This window comes from Vulpes vulpes, chromosome 1, assembly GCF_048418805.1.
Source record: "Vulpes vulpes isolate BD-2025 chromosome 1, VulVul3, whole genome shotgun sequence".
NCBI lineage: Eukaryota > Metazoa > Chordata > Mammalia > Carnivora > Canidae > Vulpes > Vulpes vulpes.
Genome location: NC_132780.1, coordinates 192,268,929 through 192,290,158, shown reverse-complemented (window position 1 = coordinate 192,290,158; position 21,230 = coordinate 192,268,929). Strand labels below are relative to the sequence as shown.

General features: G+C 33.4%; 1 protein-coding gene and 1 pseudogene across 6 annotated transcripts in view; both read left to right on the top strand.

Annotated features, from left to right (window-relative positions):
• ATG5 (autophagy related 5) overlaps positions 1–21,230 on the top strand; it is a 124,903-nt gene that overhangs the window by 17,628 nt on the left and 86,045 nt on the right. For 5 of the 6 annotated variants that reach the window (XM_072738155.1, XM_072738171.1, XM_026005766.2 and 2 more), the window contains 2 exons: positions 515–642; positions 9,863–9,941. In XM_072738155.1, coding sequence (XP_072594256.1) covers positions 515–642; positions 9,863–9,941 — 207 coding nt within the window. The remainder of the gene's footprint in view (positions 1–514; positions 643–9,862; positions 9,942–21,230) is intronic. The other variant, XM_072738169.1, reaches the window with a different exon arrangement.
• Positions 11,455–14,288, top strand: LOC140596762 (cytochrome c oxidase subunit 1-like; annotated as a pseudogene).

Below are 21,230 nucleotides of genomic sequence, written 5' to 3'. Positions count from 1 at the left end.
ACAGATTTATCTTTGTCTTAGTGTTCTTCATTACAACTAAGCTAATACATGGTAGATTATCAAAACATGATGGACCAATTGAGAAGACTTATCTGATTGATAAGTCAAGATGTACATTAGGACTGAGTTTATTATTTTCTCAAAACAATTTAATTCAGGTGAATCAAACTAATTTTTTAATTTCATAGAAATAACAAGTATGCTAAATAGCATGACATCTGATTACTGTATTTTTATTTGGATAAAAGTATTACAGAAAGATTTTACATAGATTTGTATTGTTTATTCTAGGTACTTATGCTATAAACTGTGCTTAAAGTAATGACCTCATAAGAAATTTAGAGTCTTAACCTTTAGCCTTTGAATTACTATAAAAAAGGAGTTGAGTTTGTGTGGAATATTCAAAATAATGCAAAGAACATGGCTGTTTTTCCTTAAAATTCAAAAACCTACTTAGTATTTATTTTTTTGAAAAAATAGTAAATAAATACGGTTTTACAAATTTTCATTTCAGTTGCTTTTGCCAAGAGTAAGTTATTTGACGTTGGTAACTGACAAAGTGAAAAAGCACTTTCAGAAGGTTATGAGACAAGAAGACATTAGTGAGATATGGTTTGAATATGAAGGCACACCACTGAAATGGTGAGTGAATTTTTCTGCATTATTAAGCATTGAGTATATGCTAGCTTTATGAAGGTATAGTGCCCTGAAGCAATTTTTAAAAAGTTATATAAAGAAAAAATCACTAGTCTAGCTCATATAATACAGTGAATTTTAAACTATTATTCAAATATTTTACTGAAAATATTCCTACCTTCTTTTGGATGCATGGGAGACTGGACCAATTTGTATATATTTTCAACAATAGATTTTTCTATGGCATAATAATAGTGTATTTGGCTATGGTTTTTTCCTTTTTTCCAGATATGTGTAAGAGTCCCTTATGAATAAGTCACTCTGTGACACTATTCAATTTTGTTTCTATCTCCAAAATTTTTATAACAGATCTTTATATATACATGATTACCTAAAATGGCATCTTTCAAACTGATTGCCACATTTAGTTGATCATGTGCCATACGCATATTTTATCTAGCCTTGATTTCCTTTTTAGGTGAAAAATAATTTAGATATTGTATAATTCTTAAGAAATGTATTAAAAATAAATCCTGAATCTGGGCTTATCCATGTAGAGATGATGTATTTCTGTACTTCCTCTGTTACTGGGAGTTTTGTAAATTGTGCTTCCAAAAATATTTTATGAAATTGGACAAATTATAGAGAAGAATATAAAAAATGGTTCAAAGTATGCTGAGATACAGGTGTTGAAATGCTGCCATATGAATGTAGTTGAATGAAAATGTCAAGACTTAAATATGAAAAATATAAATAGGTTAAAAGTAGACTTGCTTTCTAAATCTGGGAGTATTAAAATGAGTTTTAAAAGAGATTCATAAAAAAGGAAGCTAGTAGATGTTTAATAAATGCAGCTGACTTGAATATAAGTATCACATAGAAATGAGTGAACTTTTGGAACTCACTTCGTGTTGATGAATTCTCACAAGTGAGTAGATTTTTCGTAATGGTTTAGAAACATACAAAGTGATATTTTGTATTGATTTGGAAACAAGGAGATTTTGTATTGAGTTATAGGTCATGTCTCCCAACCTTTTGAGGCAGTCCTGGGAAAGGATGACAAAGTTCTTTATAGCATTCATTTTTAAATAAAAACCGTATTGATGAGCTTCATGATCATATATCAGACTCATGACTCTTGAATAGTTCTAGACCTCAGGCAGCATAGATAAGTCAATGTTTTCTGTTTCTTTTTATTTCTCAGAAGAATTGGAGGTTTTGGAATGGGAAGGTGGCTTAAAAGATGTATAAGAGGAGCAAGGATCAGGAGAGTAGAGGGAAAGGAAGGAGGGGGAAAGATTGTGGGTGAGTAGCAATAGGATATATCTATATTCTTGACAGTTCTATCTCTATTATAGTTGGATATTGAAATTGCATTGCTTTATGTGTATTAGTTACACATTATTATAAAGAATTCATGACTGACACTAGGCTTTTCAGTTTAATCAGTGTAAAGTAGGGCTTCTTAACAAGGGCTCTATTGATATTTTGGCCTAGATAATTTTTTGTTGTGGGAGGGCTACCCTGTACATTATAGGATTTTTAGCAGCAGCCTTGGCCTCTACCTGCTAGTGCTAGTAGCATTCCCTCTAGTGATTATTTATAGTATGTGATTATTATAAAATGCTGCCAGATGTCTTGGGGTGGAGGGGTACAAAACCACCCCGAAAGGAAAAACTCTGGAAAAGATGGGAAACTTCAATTTAACTTTTATAAGTAAATGATTGCTTAGCCATCATCCTTCAGCTGCTGTTTTCATCCATCCTGTGTGGCGGTTATTTTTGTATTTCATATGTTTTGTATCCTCTAAGTTTGCATTCTATATCAGTGAATAATGTTTTGACCATTGCTCCCTGTTACTACAGAGTAATGATTTTGGCTTAAATATATAATGTTCTTACTTTGTCAGTATTTATCGGAGAGTCTTTTATTAAAGAGTAAAAAAATTATTTTTCCTTTTAGAGAGCTTATGTGAAAGTAATTGTGTTCACTATCTTTGTTTTAGGTTTTGAGGTGTTAATGTTTTATGTGTGATACCACTTTTATAGTTACGTGTTGCTATGAGCTTGTTGTATTTAATGAGTTTTGATAAAACTTTTCCTTTAGTACAGTACTCCCCCCTTTATCTGTGGTTTTGCATTCTGTAATTTCATTTCCCCTCAGTCAGCCACGATCTGGAAGGAGATGATCCTCCTCTGACATACTGTTAGAAGGTTGGCAGTAGTAGTGTAACACTATGTCATAATGCTTATGTCATTCACCTCACCTCATCTCATCACATAGGCATTTTTATCATTTCACGTTATCACAAGAAGGGTGAGTACAGTACAGTAAGATACTTTGAGAGAGAACACATTCACATAACTTTCATTATTATAAATTTTGTTATAATTGTAAGTTATTGTTGTTAGTCTCTTACTGTGCCTACTTTATAAATGAAACTTTATCATAGGTATGTATGTATGTATGTTTAGGAGAAAACACAGTGTATGTAGAGTTTGGTACTACTTGCGGTTTCAGGCATACCTGGAACAGTCTTAGAACATATCCCCCATGGATAAGGGGGACCAACTACTACATTGTTAGATACTCCATATATTTGATGGACAAATAGCTTCCAGAGGCATGAATGTAATCCAGGACCTCTGAGCTAAGTCTTGATCTTTTCTCTTTTTGCTCCCAACTATAGCAATTTTCTCCTATGTTAAAGGAGTCCTCTTCCTGTGTTAAAGGAGTCATAAACTATCAATATCTACCTGACATTTAAGCAGTGGGCTTCATATGATAGGATAATCATTATAGGGAAGGAGCTACCACTGAAATTTTGTAGGACTTGGACTTTTGAGACCATACACGTGTCTTAAGAGTAGAGGAGCAGTTATGTGAATAGGATGATAACATCTTTCTTATGCTTGATTCTTTGGAGTTTTAAATAAATCCAGGTGAGAAAGGAAATCAAATACCAGTTTAGACAATTCATAAAAGAAGAAAGAGCATAAATTGAAATTCCTTCTTACTCTGTAACTCCAGCTATTTGTATTTATTATTATAATTATTTAAATATCTACATGAGATACTTGAGCATGGGCTTTTGTACCTTAAGCAATAGTACACAAGAGGTGCGAAGTAAATGTTTGTTCAGTGGGTGAATGAATCTAAATTAATCCCTTCTTTTTATTGAGAAAATGAGGCTCAAATATATAAAATAAACTTGCTCAAATGAGTGACTAGGACCAGATTTTGAAAGTCTCAGTTCAGGGCTCTTTTCACCACACCTGCTGATATTGTACTTGTTAGTTGTTATTTTCTTCATATCTGTATGTTCTCTCTAAATTGCTTATTTGTCCATATTAGAATTGAAAGATATTTAAGAACAGTGGTATACACATAATGAATATTTAATATATTGTTGATTTGTATAGAGAATCTGAGGGGGCTTTATTTGATTAGTGTTTTATCCTCTACAGTCCTTTGTCTCCTTATGTTTTAAAAATTACGGGGCAAATAGAAAGTGCTGATCTAACTCAATGCAAGGATTTTTTTTTTAGAGTGATTTGAGTTCATTAGTCACCAGAGGGTGCTCTAACATTGCATTTTAAAAGGTGATGGTTCTTTTTACCATAAATTAAATGTTCAAAGTTTGTATTTGTTACTTTTATATTAGACTTATTTCAAGAGAACAGTTCCTGGTTCTTTTAAAGAACACTTTGTTTATATACCCTAATATTGGTTAGATCTTAGGCCTTCAGTGTAAATTTTAGAAAAAGCCTTTCTTTTTTGTCAACTATAAAAGCAAGTGTCACTAATATAATATTATTATTATTTTGTATAACCTGACTTGTTTTCAGGACTGGTTGTTGAAAGAAAGAAGTTGAAACTACCTTTAGAATTAAAAAAAAAAAAAAAAGAGCAGCAAACACTGATGTTAATCTTAAACATAGACATAACAGAATGACCCAGAATTTAATACTGTATCTATCTGGTTTCAAAAGTAAATTTTAACAAATAACCTCTTAATCATAAATACTCTTCTCTCTTATGGCTTGTCTTTTTTCTAAGGTTGTGAATTTCTAAAATTTTTCTTTTTCTTAAAAAGATATTATTTATTTATTCATGAGAGACCCACAGAGAGAGGCAGAGACATAGGCTGAGGGAGAAGCAGGCTCCCTGCAAGGAGCCCGATGTGGGACTCGATCCCGGATCCACTGAGCCACCCAGGCATCCCCCGAATTTCTAAAATTTTATAAATTCTATAAACTTGAATTTTGAAATGTGGTTTACTTTGCATTTGAGACATGTAGTATCCTCTTGAGTATTTTTGTACTTTTTCATGCATAAGAGTAGGTTTAGAAAGCTGTGAAACACAGTGGTAATTTACAATTGTTTGTGTTCTATAGGTAAAGCAAGGCAAAATTGATTGTAATCATTAAATTACTTTGGTGTACATTTGAGTTGCATGCATTATTATTATTATTTTTTAAATGTGGGGCTGTACTCACGACCCTGAGATCAAGACCTGAGCTGAGATCAAGAGTCAGATGCTTAACTGACTGAGCCACCCAGGCACCCCGATTTGCACCCTTTTTTATTCAGTGAAATATAATCCTGTTTCCAGTGAATCACTAGTAGGCTTATGAATAGGATGCATTTATTTCAGCGAAATGGAGTAGGACAATAGTTCTCTCTAATATATGGGGAGCTTTCTTTCAATGCTGTGTTACAATGTTGCTTTGCTCAAGTCATGAGCATGACTGCAGATGTTTAAACTACTGAGAGCACCCTTGGCTGACTTAGGAACATATCCGTTATTGCTATACATGTGGCCAGTATGTGTGTATGTATTTTAGCAGTAATGAAAGGGTAAAGAAGAAACAGCTTATGCAAAGAAAAATGAAAATATTACTCATTTTGAGAATTGAATTTAAAATAGACTAGAGCAGTTTAAGGAAGAGAAAGAAAATGAATAAAATGTGAAAATAGACCTAAGACTAACTATTCTGGCACAGTCAGTTTTTATTGGGCAGTAGATTGAACCTTTACTAGTTGGATCTTCTTCTGGGATATATTCCAGGTTCATATCCTCACCACTTCCTTTTTGTTAAATTTAGGTTAGATTGGCAGGAGAGCAACATAACAGATAAATGGTTACATTATGATTTACTTACAGTTATGGCTTATGTGGTTTCTATGTTGTGGGTTAGGAGCCTCCTGACAAAACTATGTAGAATATCTGTTTAGAGGAGTTGTACAAATTAGTACTTTTGAAACCCTTGATGTAAATCAGATTATAGTGTAAGAGAGATTCAGTACCTTTAATTTTTGCAAATTCTGTTTTCTGTTAAATATTTTCTTGCATATATATATTTTTTAAGTAAATGATTTTATTCATTAGAGAGAGGGGAGGCGGGGCAGAGGGAGAAGCAGGCTCCATGCAGGGAGCCTGACACTGGACTCGATCCCGGGTCTCCAGGGTCACGCTCTGGGCCGAAGGCAGCGCTAGACCGCTGAGCTACTGGGGCTGCCCTTTCTTGCATATTAATAGACTCATCAGAAATAAGCACTCTTGGAACCAGTTAATTCAGGTGGTATATTTGTTTAGAGTTAGTATCCGCATCAAAATCATTCTAACCTAAACATCTACATTGAGCCACATAAAAGCTATACATACAGATTTTGATAATAGAAGTCTATATGTAAAGAAAATAGTTCTTTCTGGTGCAGTTTTATTTTTAAAGATTGTTACAGGATAATTATTGGTAATTATATTTTAAACATTTCTTTTTTTTTTTAAAGATTTTTATTTATTCATGAAAGACAGAGAGAGAGAGAGAGAGAGAGAGAGAGAGGAGCAGAGACACAGGCAGAGGGAGAAGCAGGCTCCATGCCAGGAGCCCAATGTGGGACTCGATCCTGGGATTCCAGGATCAGGCCTTGGGCCAAAGGCAGGCGCTAAACTGCTGCGCCACCCCGGGAACCCCTGTAATTATATTTTAGAATGCTTTTATGTTAATACTTTACATACATTTATAATTAAATGTAAGCATTAGAAACTATTATACTTAAATTTCATCCTAATCTTTAGTATATTCAGAAAAAAAGAGTTATCATTTACTGTCAGAGACCAGTGAACTTTAAAAAATTATATATACTTGTCATTTTTTGTTAAAGATTTTATTTATATATTTGAGAGAGAGAGAGAGAGAGAGAGAGAGAGAGAGTGTGTGTGTAGGAGCAGGGGGCTGGCAGAGGGAGAGGAAGAAGCATCTTCCCCACTAAGCAGGGAGCCCGATGCTGGGCTTGATCCTGGGACTCCAGGATCATGACCTGAGCCAAAGGCAAATGCTTAACAGACTGAGCCACCCAGGCACCCTACTTAAGTCATTTTGTAAATGACTAAGGGAAGTATAATGGAATAGTGACAACTTATTAGCAATTTTAAAAAGCATTTAGATACAGCAAATTCATTTATATTCTATATTTTCCTGGGTTTAAAAGTATAGATACCGGAAATGGACAATGTCTTCTGAATACAACTACTCATTAGTTGTCATGCATTCACATAGACCTATAAGAGGTTCTAACTTATTGTGACTTCTGGCTCTTGTACTTACCAGCTATGCTTGAAGAAATTTTTAAACTTTTGACAGGTCATGATTTTGTGGTAAAATATTTGTTTACATTAATAATCACCAATTAGAATGATCAGTTCAGTACTTGTTCATTTCTACATCATGTAATTCCTTCCAGTCATCTTTAGTACAAATCTGCCTTTAGCTCTTGATCACTTACTATCAGGTAAATTGCGGTGCACAAATAGCATAAAAGATAAAAAAAAAAAAAATCCTATCACACATCTTTTGAACATAGTAGTCCAGGTTCTTGTCATAAAATAATGTATGATGAAATTATTGCCATTGAATAACTAAGTGGATAAGAATGCCATGTCTTTAGAAATATATTGTTCATTCATTAGTTTTTGAATTCTGGAAAATTCACCTAGAATATCATCTAATGACTCATAGTCTGAGATTTCAATTACATGATCAATTTTATCACTGTCATTAAAGTCTAAAGTACTGCTGTCTCTGTAAAAACCTTCTGATTTATCTAATAATTGAGTAACATCTTCCCTTGTCAATTTTCCTTTCTTTCCCATTATGCATGGAAAATAAGACATTTTGAATTTTCAGCTGTATTAAGATAGATAAAAACAGACTCCAAAGATGGGGTCTACATCCTTACTTTATACTTCCTTGAAATATGATGTAATATTTTATTTTATTTCATTTTTTAAAAGTTTTTATTTATTCATGAGAGAGAGAGGCAGAGACATTGGCAGAGAGGGAAACAGACTCCATGCAGGGAGTCCAATGCAGGACTTGATCCCAGAACCCCAGAATCATGACTTGAGCCAAAGACAGCCCCTCAATCGCTGAGCCACCCAGATGTCCCTGATGTAATATTTTAGTTGAAACAATGAGAAAATGGAAGGACACAATATCGTATCATCCTTCTAGAATGCCATTATTTTTCCAAATTGTTACTGTTTTCGTCTTTTTTTTTTTTTTTAAAGATTTTATTTATTTATTTATTTGAGAGAGAGGATGAGACACAGGCAGAGGGAGGAGCTCATGGGGAGCCCAATGTGGGACTCGATCCCAGGACCCTGGGATCACGTCCTGAGCCAAAGGCAGATTACTCAACCACTGAGCCACCCAGATGCCCCTTTTTTAAGCATGGTTGGGAATAATTGATAAATAATATTAAATAATTCCTAGAATAATGAAATAGAGTTCCTGGAATAGAATGAGGACTGAAAAAGTCTGTTTTTGTAAAAATGCAAGACATTATGTAAAGCTTGTACAATTTTAGGAAGTTCAGAGAGAAGGACCAGAGTTGGATAGAACGTATAACTTTATGTAATGCAGTATTTTTGTTTTTCAGAATATTGTTTTTATTTTAATTTTTGACCAAGGATTTTTTTCTAGTTTCTGAAATGTTTCTGAATGAATCATTCTATTACTTGGTAGTCCAAAATTTCCTTCAGTATTCATATTTGGTTATGAAAGATTTGTGTTAGATGCCAACTTTCAAATAAGAGTAGTTTAAGGGTTATTATTAAGAGATACAACACATACATGAGTAAAAATACCCACCTTTTATTTTACTAGCAGGGCATTCATTCTAAATTCTTTCTAAATAATACATGACCTCTAGTGATTTTTACAATTGTATTATGTAGATGTAAGCAAAAATAACTAATATTAGTTAATATTTGAATCTTGGTTAGGCAATGTATTTGGTCACTCATTTTAAGGGGAATTAGATGTATTGCCAAATTATTCAGCTTCTAAATCTAGGAATAACTCACTAACATCAAGAGAACAGGACTGTACATGACACCAAGTAGTCTTCTTTTTGCTTTTATTGGAAGTATTGTTTAATTCTGTTTCATTATTTAAGCCACTTTAGATTCTTTAAAAGGATGATTTAACATGTAAGATTTGTTCATTGAAATCTACAAGGTTTGTATTATCAACCTTTGTTTATTGCTAAATAATTTGCTTCACTGTGAGTAATGATTATATTAGGAAATGTTCTCTTATTTAGGAAGTCCAAAATTTGTTTTTGTAAAAAACTTTAGTCTGAGGTTGCAGAAAAGTATTCAGTGACTTTGGAAAATGTTGATGTGCTGTTTTATGACAAAAGCAGGTTATAGTGTTTTGTAAAAGAAGCCTAATCTATATTTATATATATATATATATATGCATAAATAAAAGACATTCTATAGTGTTAATATTAATAACCACAAAAGGGATGATTGCATGCCTTTTTGAGGCGCTTTTCTTAGTTCTTAAAATTTTCTAATATTTTAGGTTTAGAATTTTTTAAGTATGTTTAAGCTTTAAAAAACTGTTGTCCAATGTGAATACTGGGATAATAATCAGATACTGTAGTACCGTGATCTAACAGTTGTCATGGCTGATAAAAGATGCTTTGGCACAATTCCATTATGTATATTGAGGTTTCATTGGGGAATGAAATGCTTAGAAGAAAACTGATACGGGGAAACTCTACCATATTAGCTTAGGCAGTTAACTGTGTTCTATGATTTGTGGGTAAAGGCCCCTAATATTTGATGTTACAGTATGTGCTGAAATTTATTTTGGAGTTGTAGTTTTAACTTTAAAATATTCTTTCTTAAAACGTACTCTTTCATTTTTAGGCATTATCCAATTGGTTTGCTATTTGATCTTCTTGCATCAAGTTCAGCTCTTCCTTGGAACATCACAGTACATTTTAAGGTAGAGTTTAAATAGCATTTCCCATTTCTCCCATTTGTGGTACTTAGTAAGTAGACTTGGAGTAGAATTTTTTTTTAAGTGAAGTTGTATATTGCTTCTCCTATGACACTTTTTTTTAATGCTAAGCTGCTGCTAGTGTTCATACATATATCTTTGAGTTTATTCCCAACTCTTGGCAGAGCCATTTAAACACTTAATGTATAAATGCCTATTTGCTGGAGCTGAATACACTATGTTTAAAATTTGTAATATTTTGGAATATTTATATATTCATTTTAAAAAAATCAAATAGGAAGAATAAAGTCCTGAGTTTAGATGTGGGCATGGGAGTGGGGAGGAGTACAACTTAATACTGTTGAGTAACTCTAAGGCTATTATGATTGAATTGTGAGAAGGGTTAGGACACAGAAGTCCAAAGGCTTGATCTGAGTATGTTTTGAGAAATTTCAGTTCCTGTAGTTTTTAAGACCAGTCCAGATTTATTGTAACTTAATATTGTCCTAATAGTTCATAAAGTAGTCTGTCTTTCCCCTTTACCACCTTGATTCTTCAGGTCTTGCTCCCTAAGCAATTCACAAATACCACTGAAGGATTGAAATACCTCTATTAGTTCATCACCAGGCAGTGATTCTCAAAGGGCAATGGATTGTGGGAGTGAAGCATGTTAAGAACTTGAAAAGTCATTTTAGGTGTCTAATTTGCTTTCCTGTAGGGGGCACTCATTCAGTCACTGCCCAAAGGTTGCTCACCCATTCTTCCTAAGATACTTTCCTTCCCATTTTGCTAAAATTGAGTGTATGGGTCCTTGGCATTTATTTCCCTGTCATTTATACTAATGTGCTTTGCACAGTACCATGTTACTACAGAATTTAGTTACCATGGAACCAAAGTGAGGATATGGTTCTGATGTGCATGACTTTCAGTTACCATGTTACCATGCAAAGCAAAGACTGCCTGTATATATAATAATTTAAGTTTAGACCTGTTTGAAGATAAAACTACTCCAAGTATAACGACTGTAGAGGTTCCATTTTGCCTAACATGTTAGTTTTTCCCATTATGTTGAAAAATAATTTCCATAATTAGATTATTTATATGAGAGAGATGCATTCTAAGCATTTAGAATCTAAGTTAAAATATATCATAGCTGCCCACTTATTTATTGATTGAACAAATATCAGAAACCTGCTGTGCACCAGCCAGGCACTGTTCTAGAAGCTTGGGATACATGAGTGAATGACACAAAGACAAACACTGAGACACTTTATAGTACCTACCTGACACTACATACCAAACCCTCTGTAATTACTGACTGACTGAATCAGTAGATTGTAATAATAATAGGAAAGGCTTAGAATTGTTATGCTTGTTTTAGTGTAAGCAGTCTGTGGATCCATTGGGGTACCCAAAGCTCCTTCAAAGGATCCCTGAGGTCAAATCTGTTTCCATCATAATAATCAGATGCTGTTTACCCTTTCCTCTGTGTTTACGTTTGTACTGATCTGCAAAAGAGATGGTGGGTAAAACTCTTGGCACCAAAGCACAAAGCCGGGCAGTGCACCACACTGTGCAAGTGGTTATTTTATTCTTCACTGCCACACACTTAACAGTAGGAAGAACATCAGTTTCACTTAAGACTGTTCTGGATGAAGCAGTACAAATTATTGATTAATATTAATCTTAACTCTTCAGTACATGTCTTTTTAATCTCCTATGTGTTGAAATGGAGGGCACATATAAAGCACCCTGCTGTATGTCAACTGTGATGGTTGTCTTAAGGAAAAGCACTTATGTCCTTGTTTGAGGTCAAGGTGAACAAGCCATTTTTTTTCATAAAACACCATTTTTTATTTGAAAGAGTGACTGATACAAAGTGTGTTTATTCAGACTTGGATATTTGTAAGACAGTTTCTTAAATAAAGTGAATCTCTCATTGCAATGATGACAGTATTTGTTGCCAGTGATAAGATGTACTTCTAAGTGAAAGTTAGAATTTTGGAGAACATATCTGCTACCATGACCTTGACAACATTATTATTCTTAAAACAATTTTCTGATGAGATTGGTGGTTATTTAACAGATCTGATTCTTAAGAAATTTTATGTAATGAAATGTGTCAACATTTAGAAAAGATTTACATTAATTCAGTAAACAAATACTTTCCAGATGGTTAATGCATGATGTTAAAAAATAATGCATGTGAAAAAGATCCATTCAAAATGCAAGGTCAGAATTAGGGATTTTAATATAACAGATCAAAATGTTTATTGATATGCTTTCAGTTTCCACATTAATGTTATAATTAACTATTTTATTGAATCTGGTGTAGTATCAAAAAACAATATTCACAGACCTGAAAAGTCTGTTAAAATGCTACTCCTTTTCCCAGCTACATATTTTTTAAGCCTATATATTTGTGTAAATTAACCAAAATAACATTGTAGAACACTGAATGTAGAAGCAAATAATTCATCTGTTTCTACAAACCCAAACATTAAAGATATTTGCAAAACTGTAAAACAGTGCCAGTATTCTTCCTAAGTTTTTGTTCTAGAAAATATGGTTATTTTTCACAGATAATAGGATTTTCGTGTTACGTATAATGGGTATATTCTTGGTATTTTTAAATGAATTGCTCTTTGAGGTCTTTAGTAGGTCACCATTTTCTTCCCAGATGAGAAGTTTATTAGAGAAATTAAATAGAAAACAGAATCTTAGAGCTAATAAGGATATTATAGAAGGTGTTTTAAATTTGCTCAAGCTACCAATGTATTTCTATCAGCTGTTCTTACACTTCCTGCCTCTGGCCCATACTGGAGGAAAATTATTACCCAGATTTCTTTTTGTATACTGTTCCCTTTATTTAGGGTTATAAGACTAAGCTTTCCTCAAAAGTTGTCCCCATGTGTTTATTGATGGCTTATCCTGATTAATGTAGTCCCATTTCTGTTATACTACTTTATGGCTTTTGATTGATTATAATGAAACAGTATGACATTTACAGGCAGAAAAGCAAATGCTTTTAGAGTGAGGAAGCAGGATTTTGTTTTGTCTTTAGTTTCTAGATAATAGTTTTACAATAGATTGAATTTATTGAGTAACAACTTTATGTCAGTTGACGTGTCAGTATGTATTTTATCTTTAATGCTACTGAGTATGTCAAATGATGTCTGTATTTTAACCAGACAACTTGGAATTTATTTCTTTTACAGTTGCTTTCAAAGATATTAATTGATTTTGATTAGGTTTTATACAATAATAAACTCCTCAAGAAACCCTCTCTGCCTCTACCACACATACACATTTGATCATTTCAGTGGTTCAGACTGAATTCTTGGAGGAGAATGAATAACTGTTAAGTAGTTTTCAGATATTTTCTTTAATTTTTAACTGACTTTGCTGCTTGTCATTTGAATAGATATATAGTGGTTATAGTAAATGAATTTTAACGTCTAGAGTGGTGCCCTTCAAACTTTAATGTGCATGCAAATTACCTTGGTGTCTTGTTAAGGTACCCATTTTGATTCTGATTTTGTAGGTTTGGGCTGAGAGCAGACATTCTGTATTTTTATTTTTTAATTTGTTTTTGTTTTTTTCCATTGGATTTTTAGGCTTTATTGCACAAGTTCATTATATGTGCACAGTCGACATAGATGGCAGCACATAGGCATGTTTTATATCAGCTACCATAATGATTGCCGTGCCTGTAAGAGTAAAATTATTTAGTTGACAAACAACCCTCCATGGGGGAAGTATTAAATGATTACCAGCCATACTCTGAGCTTTATGTTTTGTATTCTTATTCACAGTAGGAGTCCTGACAGGATTTAACTTCTAGCTAATTGATCCTTGGGTTTTTTTCTCCAGGATGCATACTGTGTATTAGCATAATTTCATTATGTCTTATCTATTGAAGCATTATAGGAGGATTTGCTCACCAACTCCCATTATTTTCAGATGTTTAACTTAACCTGAGCAAAAATTTATTTTGTAAACACAAAGGTGTTAGCCTTTCCCACCACACTTTCTTTACTTTTCAAGAGTGCCACCAGCTCACTCTGATCATCCAGATATGTACACAACATGAAATACGATCTCATCCAACATATGTTCGTTCATTTCACTATCAGCAGTAACAATAATTTTCATAATTTGAGAGGAATTTGCATCTAAGCCACAGATAGCAATAGTGGAATTAACAACTGCTTATCTCAAATGACTACATGGATGCCCCCCCCATATCATACATTTGAAGAATCTTTTTACATAAATGTATAATAAGGGAAGGTATCAAACTTCTTCCAACTGGTGCCAAGCCAATGTCATAACTACTGTGTCTTTTCAATTCATGAGGTATTAGTAAAAATTATATAGCTTTGTCAAAATGAAATTATAGGTTCAGACACTTTATACCTTGGTGACATATCCATTCCAGGTAGGTTTCCAAGATGCAACATTACCTATTGTAGAAGAACTTTTACACTTTACGATCATACATTAATGATCTTTCTCCTGATTAGCTCCTTAACAGCTAACCTAACGCACAAGTGCAATAGATATACGAGTAGAAACAGCTTGAATTATTCTACTAGCCACTATTCTAATCTTGTTTTACCGTCACTACAGTTTCATTATATAATAGATTAAATTAATAATCCTTCACTGTAAAGACTGTAGTGAAGCTATCAATGAGTGAAGCTATGAATATATACATATTTATTTTTTTCATCATGATAAGTGTACTCTTTAACACCCATCCCCTATTTTCCCCATCCTCCCACCCACCTCTGCTCTGATAATCATCAGTTCATTCTCTATAGTTCAGGATTTGTTTCTTGTTTGTCTCTTTTTTTTTTCCTTTGTTGTTTGGTTTCTTAAATTATACCTATGAATGAAATCATATGGTATTTGTCTTTCTCTGATTTATTTTACTTAGCATTATACTCTAGCTCTATCCATGTTGTTGCCAGTGGCAAAATTTCATTCTTTTTTATGGCTGAATAATATTCCATTATATATATCATTTCTTCTTCATTCCTCTGTCAGTGGACACATGGGCTCCTTTCATAGTTTGGCTTTTGAGGTTATTTTAAACAAGTTCACAGGTAATGCAGTGTACCACATGTTGATAACAAGAGTTTGAAGAACAGTGCAGATTCAAAAGTTAAAAATATTGTGTAAAGAACCAAAAGACTGTGAGGATGATTCAGAAAATTAATGTTTTTAGAAATTTTTATGTTATTTTTGGAGTTCTGAGAGACAAGCATTATATAATTGTAAAGTGTTTACTGCCTTAAAATGTGGATTTGGATATTTACTTTGCTTCCTTTCTCCATTTACCAAAACAAGTGAAAACGGTAACTTCTTCAGACTTTTCTAATTAGCTTCAAGGACATTTTTATCCCTAAACTTCATAGCTTACTGAGAAAATTATCTTATTTCTTTCTTCACTTTTTTATTTAAAAAAATTTAAATCTGTGCTGGAAGAGTTGAGAGTTGTCTAGTGAACATCCACATACCTTTTACCTGGATTTGCCAGTTGCTAACCTTTTGCTACTTTGGTTTTCTCCTTTGATATTTGTATTATTCTTATAGTATGCTGCTTGCAAAGCTGCATTCTAATCAAAAAGTTGCTTACAGTGTGTGGAATTTTTAAAATGAAAAATTTGTTGTGTGATTCAAAAATTTAGTAATGTGAATGTAGTGGTTCTTTAAAATGATTAGTTCTATTGCATATCTTAAAGTTCAGTGAGTAAACAAAATCAGCAGTAACTTGGTGGTGTTCTTTGTCTTCTGATAACAGGGTGCTAAATTGGTGTATTTTGGGTTTAATTAGAGCACAAATTTTAATTTTAAATTTTGACCAATAATTAGTGTTAAAGCTCACATTTGCGAGGTCAAAGAGGGTCAGCATTAAGGTAAGTGGTTCTGTACAAAATCCTGCTGAACCTAGACAAAATTAGGTTTTTGGAACAAGATATTCTCTATCTTTCCGACAGTGCTTGGAAGGCACTACCTCTGGTTATGACTGTTCTTTAATTATATTTGTATGACTGCCCACACTACTGTTCTGATGGTCACATTCTCTCTTGCTAGGCCAAGAGTCACTGTGTCTCCCTGAGGTAATTTACTATATCTCTGTTTTTTCCACTGTGTGTTGATGACATAGGTCTGAGGTAGCTTTCCTTGTTCTTGAGTGCACTTCATTCCCATGCTTCTGCTGCATGTATTTGCCAGCTCTAAATATTGGTAGTTGTTTTGTAGTATCTATCAATAGTGTGTTATATTAGTTTTCTGTTTCTGTGTAACACATCACACAAATGTAGCAGCTTAAAATAACACATTTATTATCTTGCAGTTTCTGTGGATCTTCTGCTTAGGGCCTCACTGTAATGGTATTGGCTGAGCTTCATTCTTGTCTGAAGACTGAGAATCTTCCAAGCTCACTCATGTTGATCGCAGAATTCATTACCTTGTGATTGTAGGACTGAGGGCCCTTTCTTCAGTTGACTGTCAGCTAGAGGCTAAACTCAGCACCTAAAGGTGGACTTTCCCAGTGTGGCAGTTTACTTCACTAAGTCAATGAAAAGTCTTTAAAGCTAGTCTTTTAGCAAGATTGGAGTGTTATATGGTGTGACTTAATTATAGGAGTAAGATCCTATAGCCTTTGCTGTGTTCTTTTGGTTAAATGCAAATCAAGATCCTGCCTATAGCCCATGGGAAGGGATTACAGAAAGGTGTGTGAAGAGGTGGAGAGCATGGAGGGTCATGTATACTTAAAACTTTAAGATATGGTTTGTTTAGCCATTAATTTATTCATCAAATATTTATTGAGGTTAACATCTGCTTTTCAGCTATGACAGAGTAATTGGATTGGATTTTTCCTCCAGCCATAAACAGCTATAAAAATGGACAAAATATATGAAGTAGAACTCTTTTCAGGCACTGGACATTAGAGAGAAAGAGAACAAACAAGGTGAGCACCACATTTAGCCCGTCTCTGTGTTTCAGGGCAGTTTCCTGACTATGTCATGGGGAGTGGAACTCAAGCAGAGCAGGGAAGTCCTGCTGAGTTAAGAATGTAAACATTGGAGTTCTGGGCTACTGAAGCAGCTGGAATTTGCCAAGCAGGGTATTGGAAAAGTATAAGTGTGAGTTTCCCAAAAGTTCTTTACTGAGAGTTGGGCTGTACATGCATACAAGGTCAGATAGAGAATGCATTTTAGAGTGGGACAATTCCCGTTATACCTGGAGATATTGAATTCCAGTCCATCCAGGGTAGAGAGACCTAGTTAACATACTAAACATTTATCTGAGACCATAAAGACCTGCTACAGGAATAAGAATTTTATCTCAGAGCAGGATTAGCAAATGATGGTCTGTACTAAATCTGGCCTACTGATGATTTTTATATGGCTTGTGTTCTAAGAATGGCTTTTATGTATTTTAGTGGCTAAAAAAATTTCTTTAAAAAGAATAGTATTTAGTGAAACTTGAAAATTATGTGGAATATAAATTCTAGTGACTATAAATAAATTTGTTTTAAAATGCAGCCACCCATGCTAATTCATTTACATATCACTCTGGGGCTTTGAGGGCAAAGTTGAGCACTTGGCTATGGACACTGTGGCCCACAAGTCTAATATATTTACTATCTAGCCTTTTACAGAAGTTTGCCAACTCCTATTATACAGTAAAGATTGCTCTGGATTTGCTCTAATAAAGTGTAAAATTAGGCCTTTTAGGGATCAAGGAGAGGCACTGGGCAAAACAAAACTCACCAAGAAAGATAGCATAATCTAGAATCTTTACACTGTATTTACAGTATCCAGCATACAATGAATATTTACTATACATGCAAATAAGCAGGAAAACTTGAACCATATGAAGGGGAAAATGCTATTGATATAAACTGACCTGAGATAACCCATATTTGGAATTAGGAAAAATGAATTAAAGCAACTATTTACTCAGTGACTTAAAATAAGATTAGGAAATTGCAGAACTGAGAAGAGAAATATCTGAAATGAAAAATTCACTGGTGGGTTTAATGGTGAATTGGAGATGGCACAAGATTGTGAACTCGAAGTCAGATCCATAGAAATTATCCAATATGAAGAACTGAGAGAAGAAAATTGGTGCTGGGGTGGGTGGAGAGAGTCCTGATGGCCTCTAGGGTAATATGAAGCAATCTAATATACATATACTTAGAGTCCTAGAAGGAGAGGAAAGAGGGAATAATTCAGAAAAATGTTTTTAACAAATAATGATTAGACTCCCATTTCTTGATTTCAAAGCTACAATAACTCAAACTCCATGGTATTGGCATAAGGACAGATATAAATCAATGGAGTACAAGTGTGAGTCAAGATAAAAACACATACATATGTGGACACTTGATTATCTGTATGAGTGCCAAGACAGTTCAGTGAAGGAAAGAATAGTTTTTCAACAGATTGTGCTGTGACGACTGGATACCTACATGTCAGAGAATGAAAGTGATCTCTTTAAAAAAATAAGTACAGATGGTTCAGAGATCTAAATGTAAGAATTAAAATGATAAAACTCTTAGAAAAAAATAAATTTTGTGACATTGAATTAGGCAGTGATTTCTTAGGTATAATTCTTAAAGCACAAACAACCAAAGGAAAAGAAAAACAGGTGAATTGGACTTGATCAAAATGAAAAACTTCTGTGCTTCAGAGGAAGTGAAAAGACAACCCATAAGAGAAAATATATGCAAAATCATATATCTAAGAAGAGTCATGTCCATAATATGTAAAGAACTCCTAGAATTCAATAATAAAAAGGTAAATAACTTAATTAAAAATGGGCAAAGTAAAAAAGAAAAAATGGGCAAAGTATCTGAGTAGACATTTCTCCAAAGAAGATATATAAATAGCCAGCAAGCACAGAAGTGAAGTGAAACTCAGAATAGTTGTTGACAGATACTATTGAATTATCCCTTCAGCCTGCAAATAGAGCTATAATCAAAAAGTTAAATAATAACAGGTGTTAGAGAATGGATTAATTGGTACTCCCAGATGTTACATGTTACTATTAGAAATGTAAAATGATGCACTGCTTTGGAGAACAGTGGAGAATTGCTTTGGAGTTTGGCAGTTCCTCAAATGATTAAATGTAGACTTGCCATACGACCCACCAATTCCAGTCCTAGTTATATACCCCAGAGAACTGAAAACATATGTCCACCCCAAAACTTGTACATGGATGTTCACAGCAGCAGTAGTCATAATGGCCAAAAAGTGGAAGCAACCCCAGTGCTAAAAGCTGATGAATGGAAAAACAAAATGTATATCAATGCAATATCAATGGAACTAATGTATAGTTGACCCCGAACAACATGGACTTAAACTGCGTAAGTCCACTTACATATAGATTTTTTTTTTATAAATATAGTACAGTACTGTAAATGTATTTTCTTTTCCTTAATATTTTCTGTTCTGTAGCTTTATTATAAAATACAGTATATATATACGACATATGACAGAAATGTGATCAATTGCTTATGTTACTGATAAGGCTTCCAGTCAACAGTAGGTTACTGATAGTTAAATTTTTGGGGAGTCAGAAGTTATATGCAGATTTTCAACTTCATGGGAAGAAGTGTGGGTTGGCACCCCTCACCACTTGTTCAGGAGTCAACTGTATAACTTGGTCATGTAAAGGAGTAAAGTACTGATACATGCTACAGCATTGATGAACCCTGAAATGTCATGCTAAGTGAAAGAAGGAAGACACAAAAGGCTGCATATTGTATGCATATTGTGATTCATTTATATGTAATGTCCAAAATTTGCAAAATCTATAGAGACAGAAAATAAATTGGTGTGACTGCTTACAAATACAAGGTTTCTTTCTGGAGTTCTATAATTTGATAGTGGTGATTGCTGTATACCTTGTGAATATATTAAAAACTATTGAAATTGCTTTTTAAAAGTGAATTTAAGTAAATTGTATCTAGATTATATCTCAACCTTAAAGAAATAATGGTTATTAATTTTTCATATTTGGGGAGAAAACAATCTGTGTTGAAGAAGCTCAGGAAATCCTAAGCAAGTAAATATATAGAAAAACACACTTAGGCATATAATCAAACTGGTAAAAACCAGTAATACATAGAAAATCTATGTAAAAAAAGAAACATAGCATAAAAGAGAACAGTAAGTGATAAATGATAGTTGCCATTCTTATGAGAAATCAAAATAAATAAAATCTTATTTTTAAAAAAGGAAAATACTAACAAATTGAATATAGCAGTATAGGAAAAGGACAGTATACCACAACAGTGTTGAGATTGTCCCAGGAATATATGGGTGATTCGACTTTGAAATTATCAATGAATTGATGTAATTCAGCATGTATACAGAAAAAAGTAGAAAAAATCATAAAATCACATAGATCCTTACTGGAAAAGCTTTTGACAAAATTCAGTACAAATTTGTCTTCAAAACTCTTAGCAAACTTAGGAATAAAAGGAAATATCCTCGATTTGACCAAGAGCAATATGGAAAGCCTACAACTAAAATCGTGCCAAGTGGTGGTTTATTCAGGGTTTCACCCTAAGATCAGGAGAAAGGTGAAGGTATTTGTTCCTATCACTCCTACAGGCAGTTTTGCTGTACTGCAAAATACATATTCCTAAAAAACAACATACTGTTAGAAATCACAGGACTTAAGGAGAAAATGCATTAAGGGCACAAAACCAAAAACTTTATTAGCGACGAATAAAAAAGATAGGAACCTAACAAAAGCATAGTTTTACATATATTAAATGACTAAATACATAAATACTACAATAAGTATTGCCCTTTATATTGAAAGCAATTGGAAGTTTGCTTGTAGAAATGAGGATTGGGAAGCGTTTGCAGCTTGTCAGTTATTGTGAAGTGGCGGAAGGAAAGTCTCAAATCAGACGAAATTGTAGCATCAAATGTGGATGAATATAGCTTATAACAAGAATTGAAGTTGCAGGTCTGTTGCTAAAGTGTATGTGCTTTGTGTATTTTGTGCCTCAGTTTAGCAGGGTGCAATTTCTGTGTTCACTTAGTATTTCTTGTGGACAGTATTTACAGAAGTAAATATGAAATTCACATTGCTCAAATTGTTCCCTAATATATCATTTATATATATATTATATATATTTGGAACAAATCCAAAAGACGTGAACAATCTATATGTATATACATAAATGTATGTGTGTGTATGTATATAAACCATTCATAAATGTGTATGTTTATATATGAACAATTAACACATGAAAAGATG